Below are 25,352 nucleotides of genomic sequence, written 5' to 3'. Positions count from 1 at the left end.
ACGCTTGACCATTGCTGTGTTCAAGCCCTTGCTCGCCATGCAGGGAAGGGCTGAAGAGCACGAGAAGACAAGACGAAACAGCGCGAGTGTGATTTGCTCTTGAGCTTTCCTCACAAGGCTGCAAGCGGTATTGTGTTGAACCACTACATTAGCTTTCCAGGATCATACTTCGCAACACAACGGAGAATTTGTCTTGCACGTTCAGAGCTGGCAGCCGGGAGCTGACATTGCTTTGTGCCGAACAAGCCGTGTTTGATCCCTCTCTCTTTTCCCTCTTGCCATTTTGCTGCCGGGGGTTGAGGGCAGCAGGGGAAGTTGTTAGCTGGATCCTGCCAGTGTGTGTGAAGTGAGAAGATTAGAGCAGGCTCGTCACAGAGCCGAGGGGAAGGCAGGAGATCTGATCCAGGGTGGGTTGTGACATCCTCTGGCGAAAGGGGGTCATGTCCCTCGGTGAGTGCAATGGGGTGGGTTTCAGGTGTTTAATTGCATGTGCTTCAGGCCGATGAGTTTTGGCCTGCTGCTCAGAGACTGTCTTACAGAAGAGATGATCAAAGGGTTAACGGAGAAAAGAGGATTAAAGAGGAGTGTGGGAATTATAACACAGAGCTGTCGCCACAATGCGCTTTGGAGAAAGAAGGCAGAAAATGCAGTCCAAAACCACACTATTTATTTACTTTTTCCCCAAATGAGGGAAGAGCTGTGGCTTGCTGGTGAAGCAGCATGCTATATTTCATTAATCCTAGCTAGCTCGCCTCTTCTCACTAGTGGGGCTCTGGCAGAGAACTGTGGGATTGGGTCTGCTGTAGAAAAAATTATTTATTTGGAATTACAGCAACAATTTGAAAAACCCAAACAATTATGCCGGGTTCAAGGTGACCCAATATAGCATCAATAATGCTGTAAAATTCCCGCCACGTTAATCATTTATACAGCAGCTTCACCAGGTCCTACTGGGCTTCCTTCCTGCCTCTTCATCACTGTAGGGTCTAAATATCATCCATCCCTTCCAAACACCATTAAACTTGCCCCGAAAAGACCCCCCCCTCAAAGACAGTAAAATACCCCCGCTCCATCTCCGTAGCCCAGGGCCGTAGCTGCTGCGCTGCTTTCTCTGAGGCAGAACGGGAAGTGCTCTGGTGAGCCCCCAGCTCTTGTGCATCCTCCTCCTTCTCCTCGCCCCTTGCAGCCCCCACCCTGTCAGTGGTGCATCCCGCCTGGGGAGTCCATGCTAGGGCTTTCTGCCCCTCAGCAGCGTGCCTGCCTGTTCACCAGAGGGAAAGGAGGGCGGAAAGCTTAGGGCCGAGAGCTGCTGGAGTGACAGGCACAACATCAACTGCGACGAGTGTTACAGCAACATGCTAGGAAATCAGTGCCCTGCGCAGCGGTGCCTCGGCGGGAGGAGGAGCGGGACTCACTGGGCTAGGAGCCAAGCACCGAGACCTGAGTGAGGCAGAGCAGGTGGTAAGACCTCCAGCCTTGGTGTTCGCCAGGAGATGCGGATGCCTGAGCCTCCCTCTCCTTTTTCTTCGCTTGCTTTCCCACCTATCAATAGGAATAAGCCCAAATGCTTTCAGGAAGGGGGGAAAAAAAGACATCTCCCCTATCCAGATGGAGTTTACCTTGGAGACTACGCAGAAGCGCTGCTTTGGCCCAGTGCTGCGTGTTCGGCCAGCAGGCATGGGAGGAGAGAAAAGGGCTCCTGCCCTCCCCCTGCCTGTGTGCTGCCAGATGTCCCCTCCCGACCTGAAATCCAGGGGCCAGGAACGGTGGTGGGCAGCCCTCCTTCGTGTTCCTGCTGAAGGTCTCGAAGCATTCCCCTGCTGCGAAAGCGTCACCCCCTCCCCTCCCTGCGGCGGCACAGCTCAGCCCCATCGTCTGCATTTGCCCATGGGGAAACTGAGGCTGAGAGACGCACGTGAGGATGGCCCAGGCTCCTTTCTCCACGTCCAGTGTCCAACAATCCTCTCCTGGCTGGTTGTTATGCGATCCTTAGCTGCTGTGTGAGAACTGGAAACACATCTGCAACAGCTAAAAAACTTCAGGTGCCAAACTGCTGTTTGTTTACGAGAGGGCAAAGAGGGCTAAAGGGGCATGGCAGCAAGATTTTTTTGTCCTTCTGTGTCTGTGGTTTGAATTGGTGCTAAGATGAGTAGTTCCTGAGTCCCTGCAGTGATGGTGCAAGGCATGACCATCACCACTAGCTGGTCCTCTCATTAGTCGCATCAGAGATGTCAAGAAACTAAACCTGAAACCGTAAGGAAAAGCAAAATGGATGGATCACAAATCGTTTGTTAGCGTTCGCTGATGCTGATGGTAATGCTTTCAATAAGCCTAATGAAAAGTGTTTGACTGTCTCTGTGAACTTGATTATTGATTATTAGTGAACGATAAGAGTCATTTGATATCTTGCTGATGCCATGCTCCTATTGCATTGCAGTTAAAATGTCAGTTAACATGCCATTTAATATTCTATTAGTATTGAATTAGCACTTATTACACTGTGAAAATCATCACCATAAATCCTTATTAAAGCGTGATCCATACAGCTGGGTGGCATCTCTGGCAGACTAAGAGGGTGCGTGTGTGCAGACGGACATACCGAGATGCATCTTCCACGTGGATGCATGTTCAGAGCGCGCCAGACTTGAAATATCCACGTTTGTACATTGATTTTCCCTGACGGTTTGAGAGGAACGGGTATGCTGAACAGAGCAGCTCAAATCCGTTTCACTTACTCTTCTCATTTTACTCCTTTCTCTCTCCCTCTCTCTCCCCCCCACTTTATTTCGGTAGCACCTGCTAACTTATTTCAGGGGTACTTGCCAGGTTGCCTGACTGTAGCTGTTGACCGCCGTCCTAGGGCTGACCTCGGGGGGTGTAGGACAGGTTATGAGACACGTTTTCTCTTTGGCAGAGAGGAGGGAGGGTCCCTGGGTGAGTGTCTCCTCGGGAGCGAGGGGACGAGGCTTTGCTCTGACCGCGCCGCTGAGGTGTTACTGACCCGAGGGACATCACAGGGACATCTTAGCTACCTCCAAGCAGAGCCACGGGGTGCCGCGCGGTATCACGCACGCAGCGCTGCGGTGTAAGTCTGGAAAACAGCCCAGCGGGGCTGGTGCAGTGCGCTGGGTCTGCTGGTGCCCAGCAGCACTGATAGCTGTGCTGGGGGATTTTCAGAAGTGACTGAGAAACTTCAGCTCCCACTGACTTCAGCTTCAGCTGTTAATCTGCTTAGCTTCTCACCACCAGCCCCCTCGGGATTTTCACAAATCCAAAATGTGCAGAGAGGGGCTTTGAACACCTTTGAAAAAGACCTAAGCCCCGATTCTCGGTGCCGTCACGACTCTACGCAGGAATGTGTGTGCAAGAAGGCGGGTGACCCTAAGGCAGCCAACCCTAGAGATGGTTTGGGTGTCCCTGTAGGGCCACTGCTCCCAGCCATGGGGCACGGTGACCTCCTCGGGTCCTTGCTTCTAGCTCCTGACACTGGTGATTACAGCCCAGGGCGGCCAAGCAAGCTGGGGCACCACCATGTTGCACTGGTGCTGGTTTCTACATGTGAGTGGCTGCTCATGGATTCCCCTGCCTCCTTCTTTTTTACAAATAGCAGCTTTTTAAAAACAACACAGATCACAGCTGAGAGCTCACCTCGGGGCAAGTGCCTGCCTGGCCAGGAGAGTGGGCTCTGGCCTGACAGGCAAACCCTCGCTCCCCTCCCTGGGCTGGCCAGCGGCAGTGCTGGCTGGGGTCTGTTGGGCTGGTCTCTAAAGCAAGTGTTTGTCAGATCAGACAGAGCTGCCTCCAGCTTGGCCAGCAGCATGACGTGCCTCCCATTGATGCCCACACAGCCTGGCTTTCCTCCTGCCCACAAGTAACCCCAGAACAACTCAAGAGAGCACCCATGAGTGTGCCAAAAGGGAGGCGGTGAGAGGTGCCGGCTGTAATGGTAGGGTCACGTAACAAGGGATGGCAGTTGCAGTGCAGCATGAATGAAATGCATTCAAATAGAGGAACTTGGAAAATGTCTGACCCGTGTTAAGAGGCTGCATGAAAGCCTACTGTCAAATATTTGTCTTATCTTGAAGCGATAATCTTTATCCTCTCTCTTTTCTCTCTCAAATCCAATGCATGAGTGAACAGTGGTGGGGAGAGGGGTTATTTGGCTGCCGGGAGGCTGTGGGCAGAGCTCTGAGGGGTGAAGGAGCACCAGTTCTGGAGACTGAGCTTCCCTATTTATCCGCAGAGCAAATACGGTGTGAGCTGCTGCAGGGCAAACCCTCTCCGCCTGTCTTGAGCCCGACCCTGGTGGGTACAGCTGCCAGGGTGAAAGAGGAGTTATGTCCCCATGTTGCCTTCAGCCCTGGACCTCTTGAATGAGACACGGCTGAGAGTGAGCAGGATGTGCCTCCACGTTGGCACCTTGTCTCTTCTGTGCAAACCACCTTCTGGAGGTGGTACAGAGCAGGTGCCTTGGCCAAAATACATTTGTCTTCGCAGCACTTTCATCGCTCTCGGTCAAGGATCAAAATGCTTGTCATGCAGTTGCAATAGGGTTAATCTGTCCGCTGCCTTGCAACAGTTGGCAATCGGGGATGTGGCAGTTGCCTGTCCTGCTGCTGCCCCGCTGCCTGCTGCCCCGGCTGCCATTCCTTCTCTCCTGTCTGACCTGGAATGTTCACAGGACATGCTGCGTGTGTCACAGGGATGGCGATGACACCCAGCCGCCTTTCCTTTTCAGCCTCAAATCTGCTTCGCCTGCACAAGCCAGCAGATGTGCAGCGGCAAGGGTTGTTTGTGTTAGCGGGGTCGTGTTTGAGGAGTGAATCCCTCTTTCCACAAAGCCATTTTTTGTCAGAGGGACGGAGAGGGAAGATACACCATAACTCCCTCCTGCCTCTGAAATGGAGGGATGGAGCAGCTGTGCCCTGAGCTGACAAAGCTGGAGCCCTGAACCTTTGCCCTCCAGGCTGGTAGGGGGCTGGGAATGCAACTCTCTTGTATACTTAACTTTTGAAGGTGAGGGATAAGCATGGGAAGGACTTCATCTGACCTTTCCCATTGGCAGGGTTAGAAAGGATTTGGTGACCAGGATCTCTTGTGGCCTTCTAAAATCATTTTTGGTGCAGATGCAGGCCACAGACAAAAGGAAGAGAGAACAGGGGGCATGGCCACCCCAAATCCCATGGTTTCATGAACCAACGGGTTCCTGAAACTCATCAAAAAATCATTGTGAAATATGTGTCCATGGGGCAGTGATGGTGAGAAGATACTGTGGTTCACTGGCAAGGCAGGAGTGTGCTATGGAGTTCCTGCAAACTAGTAAAGGGAAGGGACAAAATCGAGATAATGGAGAGGTTTGTTAATCTCCCCCTCACCTTTCTCATCCTCTGCAGGTGTTATGTAGAAGACAGAAGCTCCAAGGTGGCCTGGTTAAACCGTTCTGGCATCATTTTTGCTGGAGAGGACAAGTGGTCCCTGGACCCTCGAGTAGAGCTGGAGAAGAGAAACCCCCTGGAATACAGCCTGCGGATCCAGAAAGTAGATGTCTATGATGAGGGGTCCTATACGTGTTCAGTGCAGACACAGCATCACCCCAAGACTTCCCAGGTTTACTTGATCGTGCAAGGTAAGCAACATGGCTGAGAGGAGAGCAAAGAGGGAAAGACAGTGGGTGGAAGGATCTGTGCCTTTCTTGGAGAAACCCCAGGGTCAGCAGTATCCCTTTAGTTTACAGCAAGAGCCGGCAGGAGTGTCCCACTGCAGCGCAGCATGGCTTTACACTGCTGTCAGTCTGTCCTTTCAAACGCAGTGACAGAGCAGGGGACATCAATGATGCCAAGACATATTCTAGTATAATGCAAACCTGGCTCCTGGCTCTGGTTGTTCTGGCGCTGAGGGGAAAGCGTTTGTTTATAATGTCACTTGTCAGAACATTGTGCTTGCCTCATCTCTTCCCAGACAGCCCTCTGGTTTCTTCACCTCCTCCTTCCTCAGACTTCCTTTCTTTCTCCTTGCGTCAACAAGCTACTGTGCTGTGGTTTTTGGCTTTCCGTTGTCAACTCTTTGCAAGACTGGGGAATTAATTTGCCTGGGTGTTTTCCTGTGATGGGTGATTGGTTCCCAGGGTGCGCTGTCACTAGGCATGTGTGAAACCTGGTGCCTGAGGTAGCTGCCACGTACCTTATGTTGCCCTCTCCTTTTTAGCTACCCTCCTCCTGTGTGTGTTATAGGAACTGGAAACTTGTCGATCTGAACCAGCATTGTCCTATCTGTCTGCCTGCATTCATGGTATAACAGAGAGTAAACACATTAAGGAGTTCACCAATTGCTGGTAAGGACATTATGGAGTTTACTTGTTCCATCCTGTCCAGACCAGAATACCAAATGAGCGAGTTTACTCAGTTTTGTTTTGTTTTGCTTTTAATCTTCATGCCATTCTGTCTATCTGCCTATTTATCTAAAATATTTATAGAGCAGCTTAGATAGATAGGCATGTATGAATGTGTTCGATACATATTACAGATATGTTCAGCTTCTGCATTATCATTCAGGCAGGAGTTTGTTATTTCTCCCGATCTGTCTAGTAACCCAAAAGACTGCAGATTTTATTTCCCTCGCAAATGTTGGAATTGCTCTGGATATAAATGCATGCATGAAGGGACTCTTCCTCTTGCTGGTATTACTTGTCAAGCTGGGGGCTAACCAGCACACCGAGTGTTTATCTGCAAGGTGAAGTCCAGACGTATGGTCAGAGGTGATGCTTTACATGCAAGTGTAGTGAGACAGAAGGCTCCTGGTTTGTCTTCTCGTGGAAAATCTTCCCCCAGCAGTGTGAAGAGCAGCACGTGCCAGCAGGCAGAGCAGCCCTCCTGGCTCGTCCAAGGGTTTGCTGGAGTGTGCTGGGCAGGAGATCCACTCCCCAGCCCTGAAGGTGTACCCTGCCTCGCTGCTCGCCACAGCCGTGCGTAGCTCATCGGCTGTAGGTGGTTTATGGCTGGTAAAATCTCACAGCATACAATTTCCATTTACCTGTCAAGAAAAATATAGGTACAAATGAATTTTAGAGCCACGCACATGTGTTATTAATTTTATTTGTGCCTATTAGATATGGGCCTAAGCAACGAGAATGAGTTCTCTAGCTTAGCTTTCACCTAAATGTGTGGGTGTCCAGCTCTGAACTACTGCCACCTTTCTGAGGATGAGAAAATTCAGGTTTTGGCATACCTAAACTCTGGATGCCTGAAAACAAGGTATCTGTGGATAATCTTTGTTTAATGCCTGCCACAGATTTAACAAAAGACCCACTGCGATATCGTGCTTACATTTAAAGCCCCAGGTCCTGTAATCCTGTAATTAGGTGAAACTCATATCTTAGATTTTTCTAAAGCTAAATTTCATCTGGTAAAGAAAACTCAAGCTAAATATAAATACAACATCCTTTACAATTAGGAAGAGTTAGAGTTAACATTTTAAACCACACTTTTATTAGTTTAAAACTAATAAATAATTCATTTTAAATAATCTTAACTAATAAACCTAATTCATTAGAAAATAGTATATGTTAGAAAATAATCCGTTTCCTCTCTGAGTATCATTTTCTCATATTGATTATTATTTTTCTCAAATTTGCAGGTTGTCTGCCTGAAAAATAGTCTGCCTCTAGTACAAATTAAAGGAGTTTGGATATTGAGTCATGCTAAGCTTTTTAATTTTATTTATTTAATATAGTTTATTTACTTCTCTTGACTTTGTGTTCATAAATTTAAAAGCATCGGATATGTGAAGTTCCCAAATGCAAAAATAAATAAATAAAAGAAAGTACAGGTCCTGAAAAATTAACTGATAGGGTGGTCAACTGATCTGCGCAGAAATCTGGCAGGAGGATTTCTGAAATGATGGTCAGTGATTCCCTTTGAACAAGCCCAGGGAAACTGAAACAAGTCAGGGCCAGAGACGCCTTGCTAGGTTTGCACGCACTGGCAACGCCCGGGTTTGTGGTGAAAGATCCTGCAATGATAGCTGCTCGTGCCCTGGAAGCAATACGCTGCCTTAGGGCTGTGCCCAGGCTTCCCGTTCTGCTCAGTTAGTGCTGACACGGGTATTTCTGCTCCCCACTGCGCTGTATGTCAAAGTCAAGTCCTTAATCTCCCCCAGTTCAACACCCTCATCTGTATAGCCACTGTGAAAACCCAGCCCCTGTTACCCCTAGAAACAAAGGGGATAGCTAGATCAGAGACTAACAAACAGGAAGGCAGATACTGGAGTGCTGCTGGAGCCCTTATAACTGGAGAAGACAACTTCCGTGTCCACAGTGCCAGCTGAAATAGATGGGCTTTGCTGTATCCTAAGGATTCACTACATTTAGATCACTGCAGGTGAATGGAGTTGTATTCTAGGAGCAGGTCCTTTCCTGCCTTGAGAAAATCAGCTTTCTCTGGGGTGAGCTCTGCTTGGTGCACTCTGCTGGCCAGAGCTGCAGGAGTATATCACAGAAAGAAGGACATCACCTCTCTAATGTGTGTGCACGAGTCCTTTAGTATTTCCAAGGAAAGAGCCGATTACTGTGTTCAGTTTTGGGCCCCTCACTCCAAAAAGGCCATTGAATGACTCGAGCGTGTCCAGAGAAGGGCAACAGAGCTGGTGCAGGGTCTGGAGCACAGGTCTGATGGGGAGCGGCTGAGGGAACTGGGGGGGTTTAGTCTGGAGAAGAGGAGGCTGAGGGGAGACCTCATGGCCCTCTACAACTCCCTGAAAGGAGGGTGCAGAGAGCTGGGGGTGAGTCTCTTTAACCAAGTAATAAGTGATAGGACAAGAGGTAATGGCCTCAAGTTGTGCCAGGGAAGGTTTAGGCTAGATATTAGGAAGTATTTCTTTACAGAACGGGTAGTCAGGTGTTGGAATGGGCTGCCCAGGGAGGTGGTGGAGTCCCCATCCCTGGAGGTATTTAAGAGTCGGGTTGACATAGCGCTTAGGGATATGGTGTAATTGAGATCTGTCAATGTTAGGTTAACGGTTGGACTGGATGATCTTCAAGGTCTTTTCCAACCTAGATGCTTCTGTGACTCTGTGATTGTGCCTTGTCAGCCAGCACCAGTCCCTACATAGACAGCTGACTCAGTCTGCTCCTTTCCTATCTTAAGTGTGTATGTCCACTCATAGAATCAGTCTCCGCTGGGGCATACTGCAGAGATCTGAAAGGCAGGTAATGAAACAACACTGAAGAAAAAAAATCGCAACTTTATAAGACAACTAACAGTAGGAAAAGTCCCCTTCATAAGTCTTTCCTCCTTTTCAAACTTACAGCCAACTTTCCTGGTAGCAGTAGGCATTCACTGCCAAAAGATTCATTAGTTTAACTGTTGTCATCTCTCCTGTCTTGCTGACCCAGGTGGGCAGCACTGCTTGCAGGGTGGGTTGGGCTGGAGGCAGCTGTCTCTGCCCAGCTCAATTCCTGCCAGATGCTGGTATTGGCTTTCCACACTGGGGTGAACGCCTGAAGAGACTGCTCCGAACCACCACCTCGCTCAGAGCATTTCGTGCTGCTTCAGTTGGGGTGTAATGGCCACTAGCGAGTCTTTCTGTTTACTACCCCAGATATTTCTGTTGGTATCAGATCAGAGGAGCAACAAGCTGGAACAACCCACAGGAGGTGGTCTAGTCCTTCCCCCTGCAGTGGGACAAGATCAGTTATACGGTGGCTGCCCCTAACGTGTTTTTTGAAGACACCCTGTGCCTGCGTAGCCGGCACATGGCCATTATTTCACTCTCCTTGCACTTAGAAAGCTTTTATTAACATATGATCCCAACCGATTTTGCTGCCCATTATTTCTGGTCCTTCCGAGACACATGGTGGTAATTTCTCCTCCTCTTCCTCAAAACTACCTTTTAGCCCATTAATCCCTGTGTCTCAGATCTCTCTAGTCCAGGTTAACAGGCTCATTGCTTCTTGCAGGTCATATTTCCAGTCCTTATGTCATATGTATATCACTACTGTCTGATCTGTCTGCATGTTTCCTTAAGTGTATTGTCCAAAACCAAAGCAAGAGTTCCAGTTTAGGACTCAGGTGTGCAGATAAAAGTATGTGTTTTGCATATCATGCTACACTTACCGAACTCCAGAATAAGAGGAGATTTACCTTTTTTTATGAGAGCACCTCATTGCTTTTGCTTATTCAGTGTCTCTGCTGCTTTCTAACCCCCTGTTACTGGTCTGCAGCACAGTCTGCAGCTCATTCCCCACTTCTGTATTTGAGCATTAATTGTTTTTCCCCCCTTCCTGAGCACAGCGCTTTGTGCTTGCTGTTGTTGGATGCCATCTGGTTGGTTTCTCCATGGAGACCACTTCTTCAGCTTGCTTATGATCCTGGTCTCCAAAGCACTTGCAACTGCCCCCAACTTGGTGTCATTGACAAAAGTCAGGTGCCTTCTTTCTGTTCCATCATGAAGGTGTTAATTAAAGTATTGAAGAGATCAGGGCACAAAAACGGACTGTGGTAGCAACCCACTAAAACCTCCATCCCTGGTGGATAGCGCTCTGTTGATTGCAGCTCTTTGAAGCATCCTGATGGTGATTTAACATCCGCCATATTCTCTTAGTTTGTTTAAGAGTCTGTTGGGCCTTCTGAAGTCAAGATATATCACATCATCACACATCCTGCTCGTGCATTATCTGCTATGCCAGATATCCTACAAAAAAAGGGAATGAGGCTGGAGTGACATGATATGCGCTTGCCAAAAGTACATTGCTTTTTTTTTTTTCTTTACTGTATTATTATCCTCTAGGTGCTTATAAATGGGATGTTTAATCATTCGTTCCAGGATGTTGAGTGACTTGTTCCAGGAGACTGAGTCGTAACGGGGATGTGGTGGCTGCTCCTTTCCCAGTGTTACCTTGGGTCCTTGTTCTTCTAGGGGTATATCCACAAGCCTTTCTCAGGCATTTTAATGGAGAAACTCCTATAGCCCTTACTCGTCTCATCAGGATCACAGGCACAAGGGCACAGAGATCTTAGCAGGCATGGGGTTTAAAAGTTTCTGCCGTAAAGACTTAGGCCCGTCCAAGTCAGGCTAAACAAATAACTCTTTCAAGTAGCAGCAAGCAGATGGTTGCTGTATTTGCTGTCCAGAGCCTTTATGGCAAGGCATCATGGTGGATGGAAATGGTTGGGAGCTTTTCAGTGAAACTAGAACATTTCACTGGTTTTGGCTTTGAATAAAATTTAATCAGGAAGATTTTACTGGTCTGAGGTGCTTTTTCTGGTCAAAATTGGGAAGAGAAAAAGGTATAGTATTGCCGCAGCCTATCTAAAGCTAGAGCATTCAGCTGAGGTATGGAGAACTTGTATTCACATTTTTGCTCAGGGCCTGGGACTCCTGCAGGTGCACTAACATTTCTTGTGATTCCTGGTTTTTTGCTGTTTAAAGAATGTGGGCTGTCCCTTGTTATAATGTTTATTTCATGAAAAAAAATCAAAAGGGTTTTGTTATTCCGGCAAAACAAAAACAAATTTGGAAACGTTAGCAGCACATTTTCACAAAGAAGAATCCTTGTTTACTGCCCAGCTCTAATCACAAACTCAAAGTCAAATGTATAGCAGCTGAAGGCCAAATCCTACAGTTTTCTTTCAAACTGGTAGGCATTAGTGTGTGAAAAGAACCACAGGGTGTAGCCTTTCTCCATTATGCATTGCCTTTGTAGAGCTACTTGCTTGCAAAGATTCAGACTGACCGTTAATTATTTCAAAGTGGTATAAAGATGTATTTGTTGTTGCTGGGACTTAACCATAGAAAATTTATTATTAACTCTGTGAGGTAGATTAGTTGTGCCCCCTCTCAGTCCACTCCCCTGAAATTAAGGACTCTGTGCGGATGACTGGTAAAGCACTGCAGAGAGAAATCCTTTACCCAGAAAGGCAGCTGAAGCCAGCCAGGCTTCCCCTGTGTAAGCACTGCTCTGCCAGCGAGCCCCTCGGCAAAAGCTGGGACTAGGGCTGAGGAGGGACAGTGTTGTCCACCATCTGCTCAGCCCTTGCCCTCATTGCAGAGGACAGTGATACAGAAAGATTATGCTTTAGACTTTGGGACTGCGCAAAGGTTTTCTGAGCAGAACTGGAGCAAGGCACGTGTGTGTTGTATAAGAGCCTGAAGTCAGATACCAGGTGGAGGTAACTTCTGCTGGTCACCAGCCTGGGACCTGAGCCAGTGAGCCAGAGTGGGGTTCATGCGACAAAATGGAGATGTTAGCACTGGAATGGGTCACCTTGGACTCCCTTTGTCATTAGTGAGAAGAAGCAGGCTCTTCTGAGATACAGTCCAGCTCACCCTAAAGTAGCCATCCAAAATTCATCAGACGAATTGACCAGTGGAAATGTCAGCACCCCTCCACTGGCTGCAGAGGGGAGCCCAGGGTGAGCAGTACGTATGGTGCCATGCATCCTTTTAGTCATTCCAGACTTCTTTCTGTCATTCTCCACTGGAATTTATTCCCTGCCAGAATACGGGGCTGGTGGCTGTCAGTGCTTGTGGTGGGTCACTGGGAGATGAGACCCAGGCTGGTTTTGAGCTCAGCAGGGCTGAAGTGGGAACCCATCTTCCCCTGGCATGCCTGGCCTTCCCACCTCTTCGGCCAGTGCTGGAAGCAGAGCTTTTTGAAGAGAGCTGAAGCTATTTTCCCTTTGCTAGCCAGACAATAAGGATGTTGGAGTCAGATGCTGTTCTCCGAGAGATGTTTGCTTCCCTGCTTTGTGGGCGCAGAGCCCAGAATTCAGAGGGATCTTTCTGAGCGCTAACACCATAGCGTTTTCAATTCCAGGGAGTCTGCAGTAGGTAAGAATGAGCACAGACCACTTTGTCTTTTTCAGGACATAGCCCCAGTGGGAAAATGACAGTGAATTTGGCATGCTGTTGCAAAGAATAATGAGATAACATGGGAGTATGAATTTTCTGGGAGGAAGAAGAAAGATCATTTTACTGGGAGCAGTGGGGGAGAAGAAGAAAAGATTGGAGGGAAGAGATAAATTCAGATTACTGTGGGGACAGGGAGAGACAGGACCAGTGTGTTCAGAAGGAAGTGACAGCGGATCAGTTTGATGGGAAAAATAAGCTGAGAGAGCAGGGAATCATCTTGGGGAACTGAAACACGGTAGATTTTGCTGCCTCCCTTCCGCTGTTACCATGGACCGTAATTTCCTACCAGCAAAATAATTCCAGAATTTCAGGCACGCAGTAGTATTGGTGGCAATCTTTCTGGGTTTTCTGTGCTGGTTTATTTTGCCCAAACTCATAAATTGCAGGAAATTGCACCTGGTGTTTCATAGGTTACCAAGGAACTTCTGCCGCTCCCCATCTAGTATTTTTATGGCCTCCCCACAGTATCCTGATGCCTCTTAACTTCTGTTTTCCTATCTCCCTGCATGGCTGGAATGTTACTATGCAGCATAGGGTTTGGCTCTGTTATATAGGTTGGATCTCAGCACTTCTTAGTGCATAAATCAGGAGGTTTTTCTGGAAATATTTTGGTGCTTGCTTTGCAGGTGCAGGCAGGAGACAAAAACAGACTACTTCAAAAAATGCTTACTCATTTTGGAGAAAGAAGCATTGCATAAAATACATGGAATGCTTTTCTGTGGCTGGGAGGAAGGATCTTGATATGATAATCCAACTCCTTAGTGATATAAATCAGCTTAGCTTGAGTGGTCTCTTTAGAGCAGTATCAGCTGATTTTGTGTGATTTTGTCTGATCAGCTGATCCTAGATTCAGACCAGTGCTGTGAAAGATTTTGCCTTGTTATTTCTCGGTCTGATTGTCTCAGTCTACTGTCCCAAGTCTTAGACTGGACTGTAAGACAAGTGGAGTAGGGACAATATCTTTCTCTCAGCTCCAAACACAGCAAGAACCTGGTCCCACCACCGAGTCTGCTAACCCATAAGAGATTGAAAATACCCATTAATTGTAAAGCCAAGCATGTTCCTGCTCCCACTGCTGAAAAAGCAGTGGCTGTGGTAGCACAGCAGAGTTGCTCTGACCTGTTGCGAGCCTTGAAATTTGACCCAGTTTGCCCATGACAGGATATAGCCCTTGGACATTCTAAGGCATAGATTCCTATTGCTTGCTTCCTCCACGATGGCCAGTGTCTTGTTGGTAGTGAGTGAACAATTTTTTTGCCGCGTCCCCTTGAGATCTTTTTGCAGAAAAAAAGTGCTAGTATAACCAGGAATAAATATCTTATTCATTTTACATAGCGGGCCTGTATCTGTTTAGTAGCTTGAAAATGAGCAAAAATGTGTTTTAAAAAAATTCTTCAACAGCTCTGATCTGAAGCTTTGGATTTCTAACCTAGAATAATGAGAATAGATATATAGCTAGTCTCCACCAGAAACTTTAGGATGAGGTTGTCTTTTTACTTGCAATACGGATGAAAGCCGAGGTTAATCATGCTCCACATTTCTTCTCTGTCTCAGATCAACCTTTTCCATAGCTTTACTGCCAGGTTGAGGTTTGCTCAGTTGAGCTTTTATTATATCCAAACCCCAGAGATACCGAGAGTAGCTTGGTTTCCTAAGGAAACAAAGTGTATATGGGTTTATTTGTATGGTTCTGCTGTTTGCCTGCCCTTCTGCTTGGCAGTCCTCTGCTCAGCTCACTCCAGCACCCTTCATACCTGCCGTGACCTTGCCCCAACAAGAGCTCCTGCCCCAAAAATTCTCATTAGGGGACCCCAGTGTCCTCCTGCATCCCTTACCAGTGGGATGCATAAAAGTCTGTATGGTGGCAGGTTGGTTTGGAGCCACACGCATGCCAGCGGGCAGGTGCCACCTTGTCTAAAACTGGTTAAGAGCTTTGAAGGTTTTCTGAGGTATGCATCAGGACCTAGGACACGTAGCTGTGGTAAACCAGGCCTTGCTAATTCCAGTGTTCATGGAACAGTGTGTTCCTTTTGTCTGTTTTTCTTATTTCACTGGTGCCAGCGGAGTCGATACTGCAAATCTGCCATGCTCAAAACTCCATATGGGATGAAATTCCAGATTCCTGGGGTCCACCAGCTCATGTTCTGTGTTTTTGGCTGCTGTGTTACTGTCTACACTCATCATAGCTGTGTGTTAGTGGATGAGAACCTGGATCAAAGTCTTAATTCCACTGAAATTAAAGGGAATTTTGTTTCATTGGAGCCAAGACTTCATCTGAAATTGGAATTGGCTAGAAACAGATTGTAAAATAAACCTAAATTGAGCCAGCAGTTCAAAAACAACATCAAGACTTTTATAAAGAAGCAAATTTATTTCCTACTTTAAAAGCTTTCCGTTTTTCTATTTAATACTAATTAATTACAGAGAGAAAGAAATGGACATTTCAGGAAAGGGAACAAGGGGATGGTATTTCTAAGTGAGACTCATTTTAAAGTGACTTGAGGATTTGAAGAGTGGAGAAAGGCAGGTGGGCATGGTCTCTGTGCTGTGCCTTCCTTGTGTCTGCATGGTGCATATTGACCCCAGCCGACCCGCAGTAACCCTGTGCTCCTGCTATTTGTCTCTATCCAGTTGCTGGCCCTCATCAGTCTTTGAGCGGATACATAGGCTGACTTTTCGGGGTGTATGCACTCTGTGCCTTGTAGGATAAGCCTCCAGCTGATTTCCACAAAAACAACAAATGATAAATTGTATTAAGTAATAGGTTTTCAAGGTTTGAATTTTGACGGCTTTTTCAGAGCTCCAGCTCTTCTTTTTATCTTTAGAAACATTGGAATTGCTACCCCACTAGCAGCTCCCTACTCACCAGAAAGTGAAGAAACATTCTGAGAAAATAATGACTTAATATCACATTTCCTGTATAGCCACTAAAATGTCAGTAGTTGGTTGCTTGGGAAAAAACCCTCCAAAATAACAGAATAGCAGCTTGGTTTAATAAAGCCTGAGATGTGATAGTTAAGGGGAAAAAATAACTTGCCAAATGTGCACACAACAAAATAGACAAAAAAGAAACAGATACTTAGACATATGGCTTCCATTTATGGAGTATTCAGACAGGGAGCACTTTCTCAAAACCCAACCACAGCTTTTGAAAATGTCTTTTAAAAAACAAATATTAGGTTAAAAAGTGTTAATCTCCAACAGAAAACTGGAGAAAAGTTGTTCCTGGGAAGGAAAGAAAAGTCGGCGTGGGCAGTCTGAGGGAGCGGGAGCATGTGGCCACTCTCATCGTCAGCGCTGGGTCTCTCTCTGCCTGTCAGTGACAGCTCAGGCTGTCAGTGAGCAGACCTGTGAAGGAGGAACCAAGCCCTGCTTGAGAAGTTGTAGTGGTGTGTGAAAGTCTGAGAGTACGATCAAAAGGTCGGTTTGTTTCTCAAAGACACATTGGGAGTGCCGTCATTTGCCTGCCTGCCTTTTGCTGAAAGACCCTTTGGAGATCCCCAAATGGGGGTTGGGAGCTTTCTCAGTTCGGATATCAAAAGGCTGAGGCTGCTGAGGCTTAGGCAACGCTACTTGTAAAATTTCCTCCTTCTTCATGTATCAGATTTCCTTTACATCATCTATTTGATGGCATGATCTTGTAGTTCTTCAGTCTTCCAAAGAATCTTGTAGGAACATCTTAATTTATTATGTGGACACATACAGGAATGAGGAACAGTTCTTAAAAAAAAAAACTTTTGGGTCTCTTTAAACAGCAAAATAGACTACAATTACAGTTTTTCTTCCCATTCCATGAAGGTTACCTTTAAAAAAATCTGTGGAGAAAAAAAACTGATAACTAGGGAGGTCCTCTTTAATGAAATGAGAATTGGATTTTGGTGATAAGTTTTAATTTAGGGCAAATAATTTAATTGGAATGACTCATTAATTTTGGGGTGCGTAAATTGGGCCTCTGGCAGCCTATTATCTTTATCCCTTTCCGAGTCCTCTGTCAGCAGTATAAGAAGAGTCTTTTGCCTTTAATAAGGTAATCCCTTTGAATGTGTGGGGAAGGGACTCTCATGGTGCAGTGATTTTAACATAACGGCATCTCACCTTTGGGTGCCCTCAGCTTATGAGCCGCTCAGGCTGCAAGACCAGTGGGTTTGTTTTCACAGCATCCTGGCATATGGATGCTCAGCTGTGCATAGGTGACGGGTGATGTGGTGGGCCTGGGGCATCTGGCCATGGTTGACTTGGGTTAGTAGCGCTCTGCCTGGAAGGGCGGTCATGAGCTGGCTGCTGGATGTGTTGACAAAACTGTCTGCAAAGAGACCAGGACTATGTCACCAGAAGAAATTGTGTGTTAGGACTAGAGTACTGTGAACTGTAACTTGAGTTAGTGGGGAGTGGGACATCTACTTACGCTTTGTTAACTGGGAGGTTCAGCTCTCAGCTTCCGTACACAGTAAGTATATCCATTAATGGGTTAAGTGCAGACAGGTGAAGTAAAACACACAGAATAAAAAGCCTTTTGAAGGGAGAGAAGCCAAGAAGCAAGATCCTAAACCCAAATTCCACATGGCCCTCACGCAGGTGCCGCAGCAGCAGCAGTCTGGAGAGTCTCTTCAAAATGATTGTCCCCTTGTTAGACTGATGGGAATGTGTACTTTTGGGTATGTTCCTGTTTTGAATGCAAAAAAAAAATAAGAAAAAAAAAATATTTGCGAGTAGGATAAATCTCCCCAAATAACCACAGAACAGACTTTGCAAGGTAGAACCTTATGACCTTGACTATACAAATCCAGCGATGATTTTAGGGATTATGAATGCATCGAGCTCCCGATTCACGATTTTACCTGGAAGATTAATCTACTTGTTGACCTACAGGAAAGAGGTTAAGAACAAAATTTCATAGGGACACCACCCCTTGTTAACCTCTCAGAGGCAGGACTAAAATCCATGTCCAGAGATAAACATCTCTGTCATTTAGTCTTTTAAATGTAACTCTCTTAAGGTGGTGCATCTCTTGTCTGGACGGACACTTAGTCGTGCAAACAGAAGTGGTATACTACAGGTGAGATTCATCACACTTAGACATCTAAGTGTTAGTAGGACAAATCTAACCTAGTTATCTGGCCTTCATCTGTAGTCTCTTGGGAGAAGTTGACATCTTACTCTTTCTGCTGTCTGCCTTGAGATAATGTGATGGATCATCCTCCAAAAGTCCCCGTTTCTCTGTTCGGACTACTGGAGGAATGTGAATGACTAACTTAGATTACCCCAGCAAACTTTTCAATGTCTAAAATTTGTGACATGAATCCGCCTTTTATGTCCATGCGGGAAAGATGAAACTGTGTAAGAGACTAGTTCTAGACACTCCAGCATTACCTACAATCTAATTCTGTCTCTTCGGCAGCACTGACTGGCCTTGACTCTTCCTTTTGCCATAACCTAGACTGTGTGACTGTAAATAATATAACAATACCTTTTCTTTTAGTCTCTCATCTGTTCTACACTGGATAACACTTTCAGTTCTCATCCCTGATATATTTACCCATCCTCGCAAAGGGCAGCTGCATCCCCCTCCAAATCTCTTACTTTAAGCCTGATAAATTCGAGCAAGCTCTCCCAGTGGAAGGTTGCCATCTCCTTGTCTGGATACTCTTGCCTGCTGTTTCCCACTGAGCCAGAGGGTAAGGGACTCCCCTGTAAACATTTCTGCACTTCCTGCTCCCAGAACCACCGGCCCAGCAAAGCCCCGAGGCACAGGCTAAATTTTTCACTAGATGAGTAATGCTATTCTAGCCCAAACTATCCATGGCACTCAATTTTTCTTCTGGATTTCATGCTGCCCCTGTCTCTCTATTCCTTGAACTCCTTTGAGACATCACTAGTGTTAGACCCAAGTGCCTCTTCCTCTGTTCTTTCTTCTTCCTGAAGGGAGAACTATATAAAATTTCAAAAAGGAACTCCAGATATTTAGTCACTTGCATCTGCTGTTCTTGGGAGCTGCAGCGACTGTTGCGTATCAGTGCTGGGTGTTGCCATGCTTGTTTCCATCTCTGGTGCTGCAAAGTCCATTATTCCCTATGGATTTCACTGTGTTACCCTCTTCTTCCTGGGGTTCAGGAGCACACTGCTGACTGGTCTCCCTGCCAGCCCTTTCCACTTCCTAAAAAAACAAACAAACAAACAAACCCCCCCCCAAAAAATCAAGAAAAATCCTCTACATCTCTATTTTTCTAATCCTATTGGTTTTGTGGGCACGTTTCTGTCAGCAGTTGCAGAAACTCCCAAGTCTGCACCTGAACAGCAGAAACTCTCCTCTCTTTGACTCCCAGATCAAATCAAATTGCTGTTTATTTCATTGCCCTGATAAATTTTTTATTAACTGTGTTAGAAGTCTGTGAGGAAGAGAGAGGGAGAAGAGAAAGAAAAAAGCTGTTCAGGAATGTAGTCTGGGCAAAGTGCCCACAATTAATGGGGTAGCAGTGACCAGCGGGTATTTGAAAATTCGCCGGTGCCAACTGCCGGGAGGTTTTTGCTGCCTGTGACAGCTGGTCATCGTTATTGGACGACTGCTTCTGTGTACATCTTAGATCCGTGTCTTTGTACATCTCTTACCAAGTCGCTCTCAGTTTCTGTTTTGCAGGGACATACTGAAGCAATTAGGGCATGTTGGATGATTGCAGGGATGAGCGAACAGTGTTGGGTAATACACAAAAAACACAAAAACATTTCTCTTCTACTCTAGCCCTAATTCTCCTATCTCAAGATGAGCTTAAACCACTGTCCCAGGGGTAGGCCTCCCTCAGCATTCTATGAATTTGAATTGTGGCTTTGCAGCTCTACCCAACCATCTACAGGGCACTTGGCCTCTTCAAAGACAGTTACAGCCCATTCTGAGTGATAGCCCTCTTTAAGGAAGCAAATCCCACCTTTTGATGCTCCATACATGTTGCTACGTGTCTGCTGGCCTACTAGTGAAATAGTGAACACCTAATCTTGATGAAAGGTTGCAAACTCAGATGGTTTCTACTGCACAGTAGCTGCTAATGAGGGCAAACTGAGACTGCTGAGTGTGCCACCCAACCTGAGGGAAAGGATCCATAAGGGTAAACGTCTTGTATGTATCTGCCAGAAGCCCATCTAAGAGGCATCATGTCTCCTTAGGAATGCAGTAAGTCCAGCAGATAGGCCAAAGAAGAATAATTGATGTAGAGAAGGATCTCAGAACAGAAGGGTTGAACAAAATGCAGGCACATTCAGGTGGGAAGGAAGTGGCAATAGCGTTCATCTGTCGGGGGAGATAAAAGCCTTGTATCTGTTCTCATCGATATTTTTGATCTGGAGCTCCCCACAAGGGGCAGTTGCTTGGCTATGCACAAGCTTTAGGTGAGAGGAGACTTCTTTAGGATCTAGAGGGGACTCAGAGGCAAAATGCACCCGTGGTGCCTGACATGAAGGGAACACGTGAAATAGGAAATTGTCGTGGATGCTAATCCTCCATGTTTTTTGTAGTTTCTGTTCCTCCTTGGTCTGGTACACTCAGCCATTGCCCTCTTCTGGAAGGGGAAGCTCAGACCACTAATGGAAAGAGCTGTCCTGATCTCTTAGGAGATGTACGGTCGTGCCTTCTCAGGAGCTTTCCAACCCAGTACTACAGAGCTAACAGCAGAGTGACCTGATTCTTTTGAAAGGCATAACTGGGGCACACTCGACACCATGCAGGGAGAGAAGGAATGTAGTTTTTTTGGATGAATAGCTTTTTCTTTTCATGGCAACCTCAGAAGCCTTGAATGGGAAGAAATTGTGATTCTTGGGATGGATCTGCCATTCAGTTGGAGAGGAGGCTGAAGTGGATCTTGAGGAACGTAGTTCAGGCAGGGATGTTGAGCTTGGGAAATAAAGAGGATAGTGAATCCTCCAGACTAAAGCTGCTGTGGGACACAGCACCTCAGCAGGGAAATACAGTAACAGCATTGTTTACTTTCTGTAAGTATGAACAGATATCCATGCTGTGAGCATATTTACTTTTTTTACTTCCACATGTCTGCAGTAAAATGTAGTAAAAATTATGGTGCCAAAACCCAAGTACAGAGGTATTCCAGACTCTGTCCCCTTAAGTCTTTGTGAGACAGCCTACCAACCTCGTGAGGCACTAGCTGGCAGAGGGAAGGAAGAACTCTTTAATTGGATCCAGATGTTGTAAATCAGTGGGAAAATGCTTCTCATAACTTGACTGGTATTTTAGTTTATCATCAATTAAGGTTGCTTCTTACAGGGTCTCAAAGTATGCCACAGTTCAGGTTCTTCAGTGGATTTGTTCATTAGAGGACCAATCACTGGGTTGCCTGCCATAGTAAAGCAGGTATTCTTGTCATACATCAGTTTTCTTCTCCTTCCCTTTTGCTGCTAGTGAGTTCTTTCCATCCCCATCGTGTCTTCATTTCACTTGTTCACAGTGACACAAAATGTCTCCTGCCTGAGGTCAATCTCCCTGTGATAAAAGTCTTCCCTAGAATTAGTCAAGCTGGAAGACAGGCAGATATCAAAACTGTAAGTCTTCGGAAAATGGTGGCAGGCTGTCAGTTCCCATTAGCTAATTCTACCTGGGCAGCCTGCTGACTCTTCACCATTGTAGGTAGGAGAGATGAGTTTTAATGAGCAGCAGAGGGAGTGGAAAGGGGTAAAGAAGAAAGCAGTTTAGACTAGAAGTGATACTTCTGGTAGTGGATGACATACATACGTGTGTGCATACATGTGTCCGTGATAGTGTACAGATCAAAAGGAAGTGAGCAATAACAGTGTGGCTTGCCAGGCCTCTCCAGGAGCTTTGTCACATGAGTAATTGCATCCTGGCCCTTCTTTCTTCAGCGGCTTCCTCCTGTCTGTTCTCCAGTGGCATCGATCAATACAAGTAGAATTGTAGAGAACTGCAAAGACAGTTATGATAAAATTTAAAAGAGTGAGATCTGCAAATCCAGGATGAGTGGTAATGCAGTGGAAGATGTAGTGTTTGAAAGCTGGTTTATATCAGCGCAAGTTCACTGACTTCACCGAAGTTGCTCCTGATGTATTCTACGCTAGTGCTGGGGTGTGCTGGATTGGATCTAGGTGCAAAACCACCCTACAAACAACTCTCAGACTCACCAAGTATTTAAAGAAGTTGTGTACTTCTCTATGGAGGTCATAGCTAGGACTAACAAGGGCAGATCAGGATGGGATGTATTCAGCTGTGAAATAGCCTCCCAAGGGCAAAGGTAGAAGAGTCATTTCCCAGAAACTTTAAAGACTAGTTGGCCAAAACACTATTAGATGTGCAGCAGAGAACAAACCTGCCTTTCCAAATGCCCCCAGCTCTGGAAGATAGAATAAGTGTGCAAATGATTCTTCTGTCTCTAGAGTACATGAACATCTGAGATCTGAATTGCTGCAGGTCCCATTCTTCTCCTTGGCATTCGACCTACATTTAAATTCTAATTGACTTAGAGTGAAGACTCGTAAAGCTTTCTCTTTTTCGCCCGGATGCTGAATCCTCAATGAAAATATAAACTGTGTCATTGGATGTTGGGCAGATGTTGAGCATAAAGGAGCTGGTTTAAGCCGAAAATTGCCCAGCTTACTCCAATTAGTCATTCTGCATATGAAATGCATGCGATGACTCTACTTTTAGTGGGGAAAAGACATTAGTATAAATAAATACATCCCTACTGGCTATGTTCTGGGTTAGTCTTGGAGATGTCATGTGCTTCATTTAGTTTTCTGGACAGCTCCATCATCTTCCTCCCTGCTGAGGAGCTGCTTTTACTTCTTCAGGAAATGCATTGTCTGCCAGGGCCCTGAGTGCACTAATTAGACCTTGACCAGTCTCTCCTCAGCGTTATCCACCTACCCTTTGACCAGGGGCTCCATGTAAGCTCAGGCCTGGATCTGCACGTTAGGTGTACCTGTCTCCATCTGTGTCTCTGGTACCATCTCTTGGATGGATCTTGGACCGATGTGGTAGGTAGCTTATCTCTAGCTTTGTCTCTGGCCTTGTTTTCCTGCATGGACCCTGGATCTGGTTCACCATCTCACCATGTCTGGGACTGTTGATGAACTGTGATACCAGCACCTGGCTTTGCCCACTCTATTCAGATCCTATGGGACTATGCCCAACTGGCGAGGACACTGCCATGGTCATCCTCAGCACACGGTCAGTGCAAGCTATGTGACTGTGCAAATTTTAGGTGGGACTTACCTCACTGAACTGTATCCTTCTAATAGGTATCTAACCTAAGGTACTCTTGGAAATGCTTGGAATGAGTGAACCTCTCAAAATCTCTCTTCATTGGCTGTAGAGTTAGATTTAAAAATGCACTTACATTAAACGTCTTATTTTAGGAGACTAAATTAACTGAGGTGAATTACCACCACCACCCTTACCAGCTTAAACTTGATATGTAAGTCGAACTCCAGTTTGTTTCCTTAAGAAAATTGTGTTTACACCTCTACTGACAACCTGATTCCGATTGTCTCTAGGAGAGCGAATAGGGTTATGTTTGTGTAAGCAGGAGAACTGGATCAGCATTAAAGGTTCCCAGCTTCTTCCTTATTACAGTCTATCACTAATGAGGTGGTTATGGTCCTCCCAGTCCTTCTTTGGCTGAACACTAAAAATATCTGTTCTGGTTTATGCATCAGAGGGTACCTTGTGTAGAGGTGCAGCTTGTATCATGTATTATTAGGAATTATTAGAAGCATTTTTGTCTGTCTTGCTGTCTGTCCCCAAACGTTTCCCCACTCTCCCACTGCACATTCATCACAGGGAAGGAGGTCTAACATACTGCTGGGACTTGACTCAATGTTTGACCATGACATTGCTGAAGACCAGGATGGAAATTAGGATTCTAATTCCGTCTTTTGAGCTTAAAAGGGGTTGGGTTCTTTAGATAACAAGAAGGATCCCCTTGCTTGAGCCAGCAGAGCTCTCAGCAGCTTCTGGCCAAAAGAAAAGATGGATCTCAAACATTCAGCCAAACCCTTAACTGCAGCCCCCAACACACAGTCGTAGTGTCATCAATAAGTCTCAGGAGTGATCAGGAAGGTAGCTTCCCAAGCAGCTCCCACAGCAGGTTTTCACTTCCCTAGGAGATTTTTTTGTGGTAAGGCCAGATCTTCTCAGGTTTGACAATACGAGCTTCCCAGTCCCATTTCCTTATTCTTTGGAGTTGGGCTGCCTGAGAGGCTTGACTTCTTCCTTGTTTGGGGGGCAAAAGGCACACCTATATTTGGGTTTGCTCTCATAACCATTGCAGACTGATGACCAATACAAAGAAGAGGAGTAAATCTCTGCTTGTGTTAGGCTTGCCATGATCTGTCTAGGGCCCCAAGAAGACTGCTGGGGACTTCCACGTTACTGTTGACTGTTGTAGAAGATAGTTAAATGCTGTGACAGACAGCAGATTCGAAGCCTTAAATAGGTTAAAAAAATAGGTTGCACCTCATCCACAGGGGGGGGGAAAAAAAAAAAAAAAAAAAAGTTGCATTCTCCCTGTTCCTCTAGAGCAAGTATCTAGTTGTTGTCAGAGCTTCTGTGCCTGAAGGCATCACAATATAACGTGTCTCATAATGGCTGCACACCGCCTGCTGTGAGCTGTGGGATTTGGAGAAGAGAAACCCAGGCTGGCCAGGAGAGCAGCACACACAGCTGGCTTCCAGCTGCCATTGTCTTCTTATTACCTGGCGCTGCCTTCTCATTGAGAGTGAAGGTGAGGGAGGGCTCCTCTGCCAGCCAGGCTGTCCCTGGCTCGTCGCACCGTGCCAGCTGTGGGCGAGCTTCGCCTCCTCGCTAAGGGAGTACAGGAGCAGGGCAAATGAAGCGTGTGTGACAGGCAGCATGCGAACAGGCAGCACTCTTCCTGCTAAAATACTCAACGGGGATCTGCAGTGGCCGCTCCTGGTACAAGGCAGCGGGAAAGCCGAGGCAGACCTGACCAAGTGTTGTTAAGGAGGCAGGAGGGAAAGGAGGCTTTGCTCTCGTTTGGAGTAGAGAGGAAGGGTGCTCCAGTGTTTGGTACCTACTGGGGGTATCCAGATCCAATCCTGTGCTGTGCATTGGGCTTCCCAAGTAGCTTTGGGGGTGTTTTCTCTGAGCCTCAACTCTTGTAAGGCTGCATGCGGAATACTTGGAGACGCAGGGTGTGCGCCTTGCAGGTTCTCAGAGGTGATCCCATGTTATCACAGGCATCTGTAATGAACATACAGAGCTCCAGTGCACAAGCAGGTGGGGTTTTCTGCCCTAACTGGAATGCTGTAGAAGAAACCAAGGGTTCTGATGGCCAATCTCCTCCTGATTTCAGCCTAAATACCACCCTCTTGTTCTTGACCCACCCCATCCTTTATCTCCAGAGAGAATCACATTGGAGCAGTGTCCCAGGGAAGCAGTGCTAGTGGTACTAAGGCTGTTACTTGGATGGTGG

General features: G+C 46.4%; 1 protein-coding gene across 3 annotated transcripts in view; it reads left to right on the top strand.

Moving 5' to 3' along the window:
* LSAMP (limbic system associated membrane protein) overlaps positions 1-25,352 on the top strand; it is a 1,030,544-nt gene that overhangs the window by 852,533 nt on the left and 152,659 nt on the right. For all 3 annotated transcript variants that reach the window (XM_074808466.1, XM_074808475.1, XM_074808457.1), the window contains one exon: positions 5,394-5,626. In XM_074808466.1, the coding sequence (XP_074664567.1) occupies positions 5,394-5,626 (233 nt within the window). The remainder of the gene's footprint in view (positions 1-5,393; positions 5,627-25,352) is intronic.

Source organism: Strix aluco, chromosome 2 (assembly GCF_031877795.1).
Source record: "Strix aluco isolate bStrAlu1 chromosome 2, bStrAlu1.hap1, whole genome shotgun sequence".
Lineage (NCBI taxonomy): Eukaryota > Metazoa > Chordata > Aves > Strigiformes > Strigidae > Strix > Strix aluco.
This window is presented reverse-complemented; position numbering and strand designations above follow the sequence as displayed.